Here is a 14732-nt window from a genome sequence, read left to right on the forward strand (position 1 = left end):
ACACAAATTATGAGAATGGATGCTCTCTGAGTAGTTTTTTATCTTGGAATATTCCTTACTTACACATGCATGAAATTTGATATGGAGATTGCAAAATGAGATGGTTTTGTCCTTATTATAATGAAGTATCATCAAAACAAGGTCCTGTATAAACCAGTCCAAGAGCTGTGTGGAATAGTGGGATTGAACTGAGATGTTTAGACTTCTGGAGTATAAAATACGATTAAAAAGGACTGTATTTGTAGTGATTATTTTAAATAAAATTAAGAAATCTATCTGGAATGTGAAAATCACTAAGGAGTGCCAATGACTTTTTGTTTGGAGAGAGATGATTTGTGTTGAGCTGACTACAAGATCAGAGATGTATTGTGATAGTTGATTTTATTCAGTAATCCACTGTGGTTTATTAAAAACTTGTAGAATATCTATGGCCACTTGCTGAATATTTATGGATGTAAATATGAAATACATAATGCTGTTTGTGGCATGGATGCTGATTAACAAGAAAATTAATAATGCTAAAAATGCTGGAAAATTAGTCATCAAATAAAATGAGTACTATGAATGTTCAAGGCTGACCTCTAAAGTTTCAAAATAAAGCTCAGCTGACAAAAGTAGTAATTACGTAAACATTTGAACATGCCACTTTGTGTGTGTGTTAAGGCTATAAAGTTTTGGATTAAAACTTTTTTTCTCATGTGATCTTTTGTCTGAAAGTATTGACGTGCTTTTGAGTGTTTGCTTAAACTACTGAAAGACCTTTAGGGGCCTGAAACTGGACAAAATCAGTCCTGAGCCCCGTCTCCCAAAGCAGAGGTGCTGTCTGTGTGGTGTGGGGGAGCCCAGCCGCAGTGCAGGGTGAGCCAGTGCTTCCTGGGGTGCCAGACTGAAATGCACGGTGAGACTGAATGTGAGACAGGGAATGTTGAGTCGTTCCGCCCGTGTGAGCAGCACAGACTGCTTGCACCGAGTCCTGCTGGCAGCCCAGCCACTTCGGGGCAATGGCAGGAGAGCATTTCAGTCTTGGTGCAGTGCTCCATGCCCTGGCACTGTTGGAAAGGAGGGAGGAAGGGAGCAGCTGGCAGCAATCTGTGCTGCTTGCAGAGTAAATTGTTTGGCCTGCAGTGTGCTGCCAGAATGTTTCTGGGGCTGGTGCTGCAGGCTGGTTTAGTTGCCTGAAAGTTTAGCATTCTTAACTCACAGCGTAACAATGAATTTTGTCTTAAGTCCTGCTTTCCTGCTGAACTGCCTCTGCAAAGAGCTCAAAGGCCTGGGATTCTCTGGTGGTCTTAATCAGAGTGCTCGTGAGAAACCTGCAGGTGGAACACCAAATAAAACTGAAATGTTTGGCAGTGTAATAGGGAGAGGCATTTAATCTGTAAACCTTAATGCTGAACTAGCAGTTTGGATATCTTCTGTATCAGAAAGAATTAAAAAATTGGTTAAATCAAATTTGCAGTTAGAAGATAAAAACTTTCAGGCAGATGAAACAGAGACTTCCACAAGCAAACTTGACAGGTATGAATGCTTTGAGTCTTTGTCTTTTTATGTAATAGGGTCAATAAGCCTGAGCACAGTATATTAAGATCCTTCTACGTAGCACTGTAATGAATGTACAGTTAGGATAGGTATTGAAATCAGTTCTTTGTTATGAAGATTTTTGGGAAATGCTTTTTTCTTTCTCCAGAGAATAAATGAACAAAATACTTAATCTCAAATGCTTACCTTCCTATGTTTGTGAGATATTGAGTAAATAGAAGAATTGATAAGCTCTGTCTCTGGAGGTAGAAATTCTCCCCAGTCTTCCAGCCTGCCAGGCTTTATATTCACAAGTGTGTAGGGCAATGTTGTCAAAAACTGAGGATAAGCCAGAGAAAGAAGCAGAACTAGTGTTTTGCTGCCAGTGGCATCTTTAGATGAAAGAGAAAATTGACTGGAGAGTTTGGAAAAGTTATTTGAAGGATTGATGCTTGGAGTTTGAGAAGAGCAGCTCCATTTGTAGGTCAGTACTTAAAGCCATAAGAAGATCAGGGTGATACAAATAATGTGTACTTCTAACACTGCCTTTGTAAAGATAAGGGGTTTTAACCCTCCAATTCTCCAGCAAACCTTAATGGTGTTAACTATAGACACCGTTTGCATGATATTGAGATGAAGTCTTTTTCCTTTAAAGCTCACTGTAGGAGCTTTCTCATGGATTAATTGTTTGAAACCTGTGGTTTGGGAGAAGGGTATTTACTTCATTAAAAAAATGGGCAGGCTCATCTGCTGCTTCCATGCTCCTGTGGTCTGCAAACATGCGTAGGTGACATCCTAGCAACTGGGTAGCTGTAAATCCTGAATAGGGATCCATACCTTCTGTGTGTGTGTGTAAATGGTGTATTTCTAAGGAAGCTGGTATGCATATGAATAGTAACCCTCTTGATGAGTTGACAACAACTGGGAAGTTTTTGCCGCTCAGTGGCAAAAGGCAATAGCTACTGTTAGTTATTGTTAATTAAAAATAGTAACATGATCATTTGAAGAAATCTGAACAAAAAGTACAGCTGCAAAGACGCAAGAGATAGTAAGTCCCATGAAGGTAATGCTTATTCATCTATTTTTTTTTCAAAGTTCATCTTGTATGGGGACATCCATTTCTTCACGAAGAAAGAAATAAACAAAGAGGAGAAAGATTCTTTTCTGATAAAAGTATTTTAATTAGTAAATTTATTAGGTGGGTATTTTGGTCTTGGGGTTTTTTTTTCAGGTTTTGGAAGAAAAAGAACTACTTTGCTGTGATTAAAAACCTTAAAGAAGTGAGCCATTCAGCTGGTGCTCACCCAGCACAAGCTCTTCTCCAGTTGCTGTGAGCCTGTGTTGCTTCTCCAGTGCTGGTCTGTACTGGCTGCTCAAGTACTAAAGGTGGCTTTGGCATCAGGCAGGCAGGTTTGGAGCACCTTGTCCTCATGGATGCGTGTCCATGAAATTAACCGATACTCTGAGACCATGAGAAGAGGGTATAAATGCTGCCTTTCAAGTTTTAGGCAGTGACTGAGATGCCTGAGCCGAGGACGATGTCTCGGGATCACCTTACCCCGGCAGTGAAGGGACAAACCAGCGCACCGAGGTGAACACCCAACCTTGTTGCTGAGCTACCGGGGTTAAGCCCAGCCTTTGTAACACCTACTCAGCCAGCAACTGCAGTTATTAAGAGCAGCAGGAGATGTCATTAGTTGGGAGCATCGCTTTCATTGGGGGGAGGGGGAGAGGGGGGCGAGGGCCATGTGATTGGTGCCGAAGTGATCAGAAGATGCTTTTATCCAGTGTGGCAAAACCAGGAGATGTCCTGCCGTATATATATGGTATATTTTATTTACGTTTTCCTGTTGTTGATTCTTCTGCTGTGAGATGTTTGCTGTTGTTTCCTAGAGAGAATAGCAAACTGTAAATCAAGTAGTCAGGTTTTACTGAACTGCAAACTCATGAGGAGTTTAATTTGTGCCCTGAAGGGAGAACCAGCCACTGATTGGACTTCTTGTGAGTGGAGTTGTTAATAGTTCATCAGTAACCATTAAACAGTTTGAAAATATTTGTCCTTTGAGTGTAACCTGAGCTCTGCTGCAAGGAGAAGAAAAGTTGGGGGGGGGGAAGTGTGGGACAGCAGCCGGATAAAAATGTCACTTTCACAGAATCACATGATTTGGAAGGAACCCACAAGGATCATCGAGTCCAACTCTTAATGGCCCATATGGGGATTGAACCCACAACCTTGATGTTATTAGCACCAATGTTGCCATTAGAAAGTTACAGTAATTTTTCACAAGAAAATGTAATTAAAGTGTATCTTTGCTCTTTGAAAATACTTGAGATCGTAGTTTTACTGAACACAAAGAAATGGATTTTGATGCATAAAAGTTGACTGGTTACAAAGCATTAATATTTTTGGTTGCTGTTTGTTTAAGGAGGAAGGACTTGAAGTAAAGCATGTGCAGTACTTCTGCTGACTTGCTCCAAATACAGCTGCTGATGATTTAAGTCATATGCAGAGTAGTACATAATTAATTCCATGTTGACGGCCCTGGTGGTTTAAGTCAGAAAACAACCTGAAGTCCTGCAAATCTTTCCACAGCCGCTCCACTGCTTCTTCAGGGACTTTATCCCACATTAGTCATTCTGGGTCTAATTAATCTTTGAGTCCTCTGCTGAGATTTCCGAAATGGTGAACGCACTGTGAAACTAATTTGACACTGCAGAAATTGAAGTTTCGCTCGTGGTTAGTCTGAGATAGTATGTGTAGTATTCCAGGCTGGAGTCAAAGTGCTCCTGTCACCAGCAGGGAATTTGGCTGAGATAACTGGTTAATTGCAAAGATGACCTACAGAGGAATTGAATGTTCTGCTCGATAAGGGGATATTTTCTACTAGTGTTAGACAAGTTGCAGAAAGCTTCAATGCAACATAGAGTGTTTTTCTAGTTTTGCTGTTGCAGGTGCTGAATTGATTTCACTTGTATTATTATATTAATGTTTAAGCTGAAGATATCCTGTGTTGAGAAAAAATACCAACAGTTCAATGCCTTGGTGTTTCAAGACCGAGGCTACAGACTCAATTAGTGAAGAAAAGTGTGGGCTTGTATGTATAGATGCTTTGCCTTAAGGCTTCTGCTAGAGCTGGTGTTTAATAAATCTGCTATTGCCTGAGAAATAATTTTTTCCTGAGGCCAACAGAAAACACTTTGAACAAATTTGATGAGGTTGACATTTAGTTATTTGCATTATACAACGTTTTGTAGATGCTCTGTGTTTGTGAAGTTACCTGCTGGCCCGAATGCCTTCCATTCCTGCTATTCTCCCCAGTACCTGGAAATAAGTAACTGTGTGAGAATTTGCTTAGACAGGCTCAGTTTACAAACTTTTTTTGAGATTTTGCTTTGAGCTGTGATAGGTTGGGTTGGATTTAACTGATACATCAAGTAAACCAATGGTTGTGATTACGAAGTTGAATATAAAATATTTGAAGATCAGGGTAGAGGAAGGTGGCAAAAATTATGGCATGCAACTTTACTTACTTAGATATTACTTACTGTTTAAACCAGATTATTTCTGAGAATAAAAATTTGACTGGCCCAGAATTCTGAGAGGTGTACAAAATCTGCTAATTAGTAGCTTACTAAAAATATGCTTAGAAAGTTATCCGATTTCTCACGTTGTGAATGTATAAATATTGAGATAAAAGATTGCAAGATGGTGGCTTTACAGAAATAGAGAAACCCTTAAGCTGCTCGCAGAGTAAGCATAAATAATGTCTAAATTTCTTTGCATTTAATTTTTTTTAACACTATGACTTTTACTCTGATCTAATGATTTATTAATGTATTTTATTACATTTAAGCATCTTAGGTATAATAACTCTTAAGCTATTCTTTCCATTTATTGTTATAAAGGAGCTCATAGCATGAAAAATATATGTTGTGTAGAAACTGCTCAGTGCTATTTATGTACCTTTTCTTTAAAAACAACTGTTTAATTTTTTAGATCATCACTGTAAAAGCAATGTTTCCTTGGGGCCAGAGCTGGTTTTTTTCATAAATTATGTATGAGCATATGAGCTGGCTTTTTGCATTTAGAAGTTAGTTTTATGAACTTAGTTTTGTAAATGTGATATCGAAGTGCTATTTATTCAGGTTGCTTGCCCCAGACTGTTTCCTAGCAGTTGCTAATGGAATGCTATCTCCTAATTCAATGGGCTTTCCTACCTGCTTCCAAACTGGTGGAACACCTAGATACCAAACAGTAGTAAATTCATAAGCAATTTGCTGTACTTGGCTCCAAAAGTTTTCCAGTGCATTAGTTATTGCAATTGTATTGGCTTGGGTTTCCAGTTCTATTGAATGTCAGTGAGTAAGGAAAGCCTAAAAGGAAAAATGATAAAATGACATTTTAACACCCTGTTGGGCAAATCAGTGTTGACATTTTCCAAAAGAGGAGATAATGCAAGTTCTTTATGGATATTATATGTGTTTCTTGTGGGGATGCACATTTGCCTTTGAGAAAAACAGCCATCAGAAAATACAAAGGGAGGGAAAAAAAAGGTGTCCACATTTCATTTTCAGAAGCTAAATTTTTGGAATTAGGATGAAACATATGTCTAGAAAAAGGTAGATGCTACAATAAATCTACCTGCTGTGTACTAAATCCTGTTATCTTTTCAGAAAAAAGCCAAAGGCCAGCTCCTGTTTGAACAGATCATGTATCATCTGGATCTTATAGAAAGCGACTACTTTGGACTAAGGTTCATGGATTCGGCACAAGTGGCAGTGAGTAGTTGTGCACTTCTTAAAGCAACAGTCTGAAAGTTAAATCTTAATATTGACAAAAATGCTATAAGAAAGCTGCCTTTTGTGAATTAAGTTTTGTGCAGAAGTGAGCTCTGTCATGTGTGATGTTCAGTGTCCCCAAGTTTAATTCCACCTCCAGCACTCTAACATATTATCATGCTGTTGTCTCTTCCTTTCTTGTTTTCACATGTTCCTGTCACACCTCCTATTGTCACTAGGTGGGATGGTCAAGTAGGACCCCAGAGCCTGGTGTGTCACATAGAAACACTTGGTGTGCTGATGATGCAGAGAGGAAGGAGCAAAACTAGAGTGTGTGCTTGGCCCTTTGTTGTATGCTATACAAAGAGGAGAAGGTTTTCTTTTGCAAATGCTGTCAGCTTTCTTGTCAGCAAAACTCTCCCTGTTAATGTCTGCTTGCAAGAGGGGTATACCTTTGATTTGTTCAAATCAGTTGTGACTCAGACCTGCAGCTACAAGTTTTTGGGAGGATATAGGTGTGCTTGTCTGTATCAGTTCAAGTAGAGGATTCTTCCAAGCCCAAGTTTGTTGGTGTTTTACTGTGTGTTTCTAAAAATGTAACAGGTTTTGAGATCAGAAGCAGAGCATTGTCAGAAGCAACCACAATTCTTTCACTTGTGGGCTATGCAGTTTTATAATAGATACTTCCTGTGGTCAAGTATTTAATTCTGCCCACAAGGGTAGCTGCAAGTTAAGTGAGTCTTTAGGCAACGAATGTTTTTTTCTCTGTCCTTCATCCCTGTAACTTAAACCTGTGTTCACTTAGCCCAACATCCCCAGGTAGAATGAGATCTGAGTTTTCCTGCTGCATATGTCAATCTTATTTGTTAGATGTATAACCTAATGGGTTTTGTGTTTCAAGGCCACTTCAGAATTATTTCATGGTGAGGATGGCAGACGGGAAGCAGAGAGAATTGTTGCTGAGCTAAATATCTGAATTGTTCAAGGTCAGCATACAAAAATGGAGGCAGTGACTTATATTCATTTATTTCTGTGAAGGTCTGTGTCCAGAACAATTTGAAGGTGATCTCTTAATTGTTGCAGCTTTGTACAAAGGCAAAAAAAATTCCACAAACTTGAACCTTTGAAAGAAGCTGACAGCTTTGGACACAGTGCTCCACCCCAAAGTACACTTATAGCCTGATGGCTTCTTTTCAAAATTATTGTGATCGAATTTTATGCTTAGCATGTAATTGTAGAGAACACACTCCTCGGAGAAAATCGTTGGCATTCAGCATCTGAAGCAAACTTCATGGCTAGTGGGGTTAGTTGCTGCTGGTATGTAGTTCCCAGTAGGGAAGGTGGTCTTTAACCTCTTGCAGAACAGAGACATTTAATACTAAGAAGAAAAAGACCATTACACTAACAGATGGCTGGCATTCAGAACCATGCATACCAATACAAATGAGTAAACAGCCTATTGCATACCATTTTATATTTCTCAAAATCATGTTAGCTGTGCTCAGCATGTGCAGTCCAGGATGCTGAGTATTGATAACGAAGGACTCTATTGCATTTATCTTTTTGCTTCAGAAAAACAATAATCTGTATGGTTTAGGTATCCTAACTCAGTTTCTGCAATGTGGCTTCTGATGTATTTCCCTATCTCTAGGATCTCATATGAGTTCACAGTGTGTTAGTTTTAACTGGTAGAATTATCTGTATGATAAATTTTTTTTCTCTTCCTGATCTGTTAGCAAATAAAGCCATTTCATCTTGAAATGTGTTCATAAGAGTTAATCTTTTCTGCCACAGCAGTGGCTCATGCCTTGCTTTTGTCTAGCAAATTATTACTGCCAGTCCAGAGAGCACCTGATTGAATATTTGATACTGCACAGTCTACCAGGTACAGGGGATTTCAAACTTGGTTTGCTTCCTTTTCTTAACTATGTGTGACTGAAAAGCAGCAGAGTAGAGATAACAATCTGTTTAAACTGGACCTTAATGATGAACTGCATATAATGAAGCAGAAAAGATTGTATTTTGCCAGAAGAGCTGAATGCAACAGCCAGAGACAATTAATTGCTTGAAGAAATGAAGAACTGTTGTGATAGCAGCCATTCCTGCAAAAGGAGCTGGCAAGTTCTAGCAGAAACCCAATCTGCAGCTGGAAACAAAGAATAGAGACTAATCAAGTGACTTGTCCAAGATTATTCAGGAGACCTGTTAAATAAACAGTGTAAGAATCCATTCCCTTACTGTAGATGGGATTGTCCACTGGCTCTGAAGGAAGATAATCTTTCTGGTACCCAATTAAAGTATGAGAATATTACCATATGAGCTAGTTACTCGTACTGATGCAAACTAGCAACATGTAGTTATACAAAAATTTTCTAAATCCCCCACTTGTTTGAACTACAAATGAGTTTTCAGTAGATTTTGTTGTGAACAACTGAAGGATTACTTTTATTTCATTCATTCTTTTTTTTGCTGCTGAAGTGATCACTATTATTGGGTATTAAAGATTTATGGGGATGTGGGGGGAACCCAGGTAATAGAAACTCTTCCTGGTATTTTGGATTTTAGTATTCAAATAATAGCTTCTTTAAAGAAGTTCTTGAAACAATCAGTGAAGTGAAAGAATTGTTGTTTTCATGTGATTTCTGTGTTCACTGTAGTCTGATGTTTAGGAAGGAACCAGTTTTAGCCTCAACATCTTGTTAAATAAACCTCATTTGCCCAAACTTCTTGAAATGTTGCTGGGTCAGGATTTGAGGGGGTTTTGTATGTGTTTTGGTTTTAATTTCTGCAGCAGCAAACTGTTTTAGTAAGGACTTCCAGTACTCTGCGCAGTCTGTTGTTTGTATTGCCTTCTGTTTGGCAACCTTTCTCTCTGATTTTCAGCAATAGACTGTGCTGTGCAAACCCTCATCAAAAGTAAACTTTTTTTCTAGGTCCACTTGAATTCCATTTTAATCACTTGGAATAAATCTCAGGTTTCATGACGTCTGTGTCTGTCCATTCATGTGTTGGTTTTGGGGCTGGTTTTTTTTTTTTTTTTTTTTTGTTTCATTCCCACCCCCACTTAAAAGCAGTTCTGTTTCCCTTCTTCCATGCACACCCTCATCATTGAACAGAGCTCCTGTGGTCAGCAGCAGTCAGAGCCGAGCAGAGTGAAATGTTATCGGTGCCTGTCGTGGGCCTGCCTCTCTGTTGCCTTCCCATGGAATGTGGAGGAGATGAGAGAAAACAGGAGGGAGATGAAACCGGGGGCACAGCCAGTCCTGGAGCCTAGAAAGGGCTCTCCTTGCCATTCTTGTATCTAAATCACCTGCAAGCCTGCAGCTGGGTAGTTTGTATATTTTTTTGATGCTGGAAGGAGAAAGTAAACTCTCTCTTACAGCAAGTAATTTTATGGAATAGGAAAAAAGATTATATTAGTTCCTTGAAGAAAAAAAAATTGCTCAACTCCATTTCACTGGTAGTGTAAGCAAAATTTATGTAAATATATGCTTCGTTCCTCCTTAAGCTTCCTGCTTTATTTTAAAAATGTAGTAGATACATTTCAGATAGCTCTCTGTAGCTACTTAGTTTGAATAGGCAATGAGCGTTCTCAGCTGTGTGCACAGCAGCAGCAGATGGTTCAGTCGTTCTCATCTGCAGCTAATGCAGTCACGGCCCGGCTGTGTTACAGGCTGACTTCAGCTCTCTGCAGAAGGCAGGGCTCTTCTGGAGGCAGGAATGTGTTTGCACTTGGCATTGCAACCTGAAAATACCGGTTCTTTTGCATACCCTTGTTGCTTTTCTGTCCTCCCTGGGGCTCGCTGTGAACTTCATGTCACATAGTTTAACAAAAGGAGTGTTGCTAAGTATATAATTCACCTGTGTTAGTTGCAAGGTGACATTTGGGATTGATCTGATGAGGCGTTGTTCCCTGGGCATGATGAACCATGCAGGACATGGTGTGTCAGGTAGTTGGCTCTGGCTGGATAGGGTGCCATGTTTCCTGTTTTGGTGAGTCACCTCCTTTGGAGGAGGGAGCTGCTGGCCATGCACAGCGCTAGGAAGGAGATGTGTCCCGCTAGCTGTGTGTTGGATTTCCAGCTTTAACTTCTGGTATAAACTTTTCAGCAGTGTGATTATGTGCAATTATTTTGGGGAGCATAGTGTATATGTGTAGGTGTTTCAATCTGCCAAGCATAGCTCTTTTCACATGCTGTTGTACACAGTGTAAGTCAAGCCATTAATTTGGCTTCTTGTCTAGCATATAGCTTATAATTAGCATTACTAGGTGAGGCAGTTACTTGTCCTCCCATGTGACAATTGCTAAAATGTCACCTTGTGAATCGATTTTTGAGAATTAGGTAGAGCCGACTCTGATGTTGGGACATAGACAGCTCTGCTGTTACTGGACTTGAGTCATCTAAAGAAAATGCCTGAAAGCCAACAATATTTATTTTGTCTCTCCCCTTCTTGCCCCAAGTAAACATCACACAGCAACTGAGTGCCAGAGTCTCCAGCTATGATTTATTCTTCTCTGGCACATTGTCACTAGCTGACCTACTAATGTGTGAATTGTTTGTCTGGACAGGATGAAAATCTAGTGGAGTGGTTTGTTAGTATGTTTTTTTCTTTTAAGTATATAGATCTGTCTTGAAGATTTGGTTTAAATAAGGTACTACAGGATATTTCTGTTGTTCAAAATGGACATTTTGCATTACAAACTTTGAGCAAAAGGATCTCCAGTGAGCACAGAGAGAGCTGTGAATTGTGAAAGATTTGAATTAGATTGTTTTAACAAACTACTTGTTATTCCAAGATGGTCTTCACTAACACTTACTTTTTTGTTCTTTTTGGAAGATTTCTTCATTGATAATTCAGTGAAATTAATTTATTTTTCAGCATTGGCTGGACAACACAAAAAGCATTAAAAAGCAAGTTAAAAGTAAGTGTTCTTTCCATTTTCTCTCCGAACATTGTATTTAACATACAGGAAGCACAGCGAGTGAAATGGGTGGTGGGGGGCACTGTCCTGTGAGGGGGTGAGGGTGACAAGTGACAAAAGCCTTGCATGATGCTGCTGATTATATAATGACATCTTCCCTCTGTAGCTCATAGTACTTTATTCTAATGTTCTTAATTAAACATGTTATGGGCTCATTAATTATAGTTAAAGTGGAGTCAAGGCAGTTGAAGATGTTTTAGCGTTACAGAGCATTATCCTGGCTATAGGAAAACTTGTCTTGGAGCCTCATGCATGGGACAGTCCTGCATGCATGCATCTGTGTCCAGTCCACCAAGTCCTCACCTGCTGCACAAGGATTCAGTGTGGCCTGGTTGTTGCAGTGATGTGTGCTTGGATAAGATATTGTTCAGCAGCTTCCTTGCTCTGCATTGTGGGAAGTCTTCAGGGATTTGTGGTGTTGTTTTAATACAAGAGAGGTTTTGGAAGCACTGAGAGTGAGAAAATTCCTCCTGTCAAATGCAGGAATCAGCAGAGCGATGCACATTTTTAAAGAACTGTTAATCCACCCTTTTGCTGAATTAACTCTTTGGTTTCCAGAAGAGATGATTCTTCCATAGAAGGGTCTCTTAAATTCCGATAAAGTAAGTCTAAACTTCTGTGGAATAGAAGGGCCCGAGTTGTCAGCAGTATTTCTCAGAGCCCTGGGAAGGTATTGCAGAGACCAACAGCGTTCCTGAAGTCAACTGCAGAGCCAAGATGCACAGCTTTCTTGGTGATGGATAGAGCCCTTAAATACAGGGATTAACCTAGATTCATGTGCTCTTGGCAGGGAGAATCAAGTTAATGTGATATGACCATTGAGTTGACTTGTAACACATAAAACAATTTTGTGTACATATTTAAGTGTCCTTTCACCCTGATGTTCTTCATGGATTTCCCTGGCATAAAGGAATTCCTACTTTAAGACCTTGTGGTAGAGCATAGCCAACCCATTTCAGTAAAGTTTTGTGATGTGGTTCTATGTAATAAATAAATAAGCTGTCTCATCCAGTAACTGTTACTGCTGTCTTGAATGAATTCTGCTTTGCAGTTGGCCCCCCATATTGTCTGCATTTTCGTGTAAAGTTTTACTCATCAGAGCCCAACAATCTACGTGAAGAGCTAACAAGGTAAGAGGGATTTTGTGTTTGAGGGACCCAAACAAAGCCAGGGAGTGTTTTCTGTGGTGTTTATTTAAAGACTTCTGATGTTTCAGAGAGTTCCTTAGAGCTGCTTGCTTACTTGGCTTTTTTGTAAATGTAGTTTTCTTTTTGTAATGTGGCTATCTTGTGTGTGGAAATAAATGTGCTGTGACATACAGAGATCTAAATATTTATATATTACTTAATGCACCATTTTTCATTAGGCAATTTTGGCAACTGATCTGAGTAGCTTATACAGGATGGACAGAGGTTTTCACTGAAGAGAACAGACATCATTCCTCTGTCTTTTTTCTTAACCTGTTCATTTCAACTGCATGCAATCATCCTGTCTCCAGGCAGAAAAACATTGAATTGCAAGTTAGACCTTCTCTTTGGCAAAAAAGAAGTTCAGTTAGCATTTCACTGATGTGTGGTCTTTGCAGAGCTTATGGAAAGGGAAAGTAGTATTTTACTACCATGTTGAGCTGAGTTGACAGTTCTGTATGTGTAGGTTTGTAGCATCAGGTGAGCAGCAGTTCCTCTTGATTAAAGCATTTCGCAGATCCATTCTTGGAACTCCATTTCTTATTGGGCTGAGACTACTAGGGTGCTTTGAGAAAGAACAGGACCTACCATCTGTCAGGAGTATAGTTCTGTTGTAAAAGGCAGCATTTCTTTGCATTGTTACCACTGCTGCTGATCCCTTTTGGAGAGTAAACAAAGTTATGTTTTCGTGATAGCTGTAGACATTTCATACCTCAGTCATTTGTAAGGGTGTGAAGTGCATTTGTTTGTTGTTCAGGTTTATGTCTGTGTGGATCTTCAGTGTGCACTTTAGCCAAATCCCTCGGAGTGCTACCAGGAAGATTATAGTAGCATTACCCCTTCCAGCCATATGTACCCTGTGCAGCTTCATATTTACATGTGGTAACATAATGTGGTAACTGCTGCTTTTTACTGCTTTCCTGCTGATCTGGGAAGAATGTTTTACCTCCCCGTTCTTATTTTTGAATAAAAATTTAACCATCTTTAAAACCAGTAACCATAGACAAAATTCAGACCTATATCTGTATCTACCATTATGGAACATTTTCATCCATTTTGACTGAGTTCTGCCAGTCAGACCTTGCTGTGCAGGTTTTACCAGGGCAGACTTGAAGCCTGAGGGCTTTTAAACACTTGTCTGCCTGCCTAGCTAATCCCCCAGAAGAGGAGAGCAGCAAGTTGTCCTCCTGTCTTGAGACAGTGTGACGCCTTAAAGTAGCAGAAGCAGTGGGAAGTGGAGCTTTGCTGTGGGTTATAGGTGTCACTGGCAGGGGCTTTCCCAGGGTTTCACCTTTAAACAGCAGGACACCCAGCTGGAGCTACTTTTCAGCTTCTACAGGTGCAGCTTGCTCATGTTCTCAGCCAGTGGTTATGTAACACAGCATGGGGAGTTCTTGAATTGTTTGGAAGCAGTTATGTGGCTGATAAGCAGAGACTGGTCACACCCGCTACACACTGGAGGCCTGTGTTCTTTTTCATACCTGGGGTCAGTACCAACCAAATTTATTCCTCATGTAGATGCTAGTGTTCAAAAGGCTTTGGATAGTAAGTGGTTTGGCAAAGTATTTGTGGATTTGTATGGAACCTGTAGGAAAAACACCTGCATCTGTTTTGTGTCTGTGTATGAAAGTGTGAGGAGACACAGGCACACGTTGAAGTTGTGTGTAAGGCTTCCAGGCATCTGTGCTAGAATTCACACTGGATACCATGGTGGATGCCAGTGTTTTATACTTGATGAGACTTCTCTTGTTAAAGGAAAGCTGTGTACCATAATGGATCAAGGGGGCTGCTCTTCAGGGATATTGGATCAGAAGAATTGTTATTGTACACCAAAGGGATTTGTATCCAATATTTGCCCAATTTCTTAGCAAAAAGAGTAGAGAATATGCAAGGCAGTGAAGGAAAGCTGGCTCTGAAGAGTAAAGTTGAAAAGGCTGCAGCCTTTTCAAAAAATACTGTTTATTTTTTGTCACTTTGCAGTCAGCTTTCTGGGTTAGACTTCAACTAAGCAATCCATAGTAGAAAAAAATATTTTTTTTGCAAGACTTAAAAATAACCATTCTTTTATGAGATTGGTATGTGTATGAATAATGAAGGAAATGCGGAAGGTGGAAGTTGTTCTTTGCTCAAGTAGGATCACAAGAGAAGAAAAAATTATTTACTTGGGTATCCTGTTTATTTTTCCATGCAACACTGTAGCTTAGCTTTTGGCAACTTGTACTTTCGGGTTTGCTTCATTTGAAATGCCTGCAAAACACACAAAC

General features: G+C 39.7%; 1 protein-coding gene across 7 annotated transcripts in view; it reads left to right on the top strand.

Annotated features, from left to right (window-relative positions):
- Positions 1 to 14732, top strand: part of EPB41L5 (erythrocyte membrane protein band 4.1 like 5) — a 55154-nt gene that overhangs the window by 5478 nt on the left and 34944 nt on the right. For all 7 annotated transcript variants that reach the window (XM_048309997.1, XM_048309996.1, XM_048309993.1 and 4 more), the window contains exons 3-5: positions 6193 to 6297; positions 11179 to 11221; positions 12333 to 12411. In XM_048309997.1, coding sequence (XP_048165954.1) covers positions 6193 to 6297; positions 11179 to 11221; positions 12333 to 12411 — 227 coding nt within the window. The remainder of the gene's footprint in view (positions 1 to 6192; positions 6298 to 11178; positions 11222 to 12332; positions 12412 to 14732) is intronic.

Source organism: Corvus hawaiiensis, chromosome 7, assembly GCF_020740725.1.
Source record: "Corvus hawaiiensis isolate bCorHaw1 chromosome 7, bCorHaw1.pri.cur, whole genome shotgun sequence".
Lineage (NCBI taxonomy): Eukaryota > Metazoa > Chordata > Aves > Passeriformes > Corvidae > Corvus > Corvus hawaiiensis.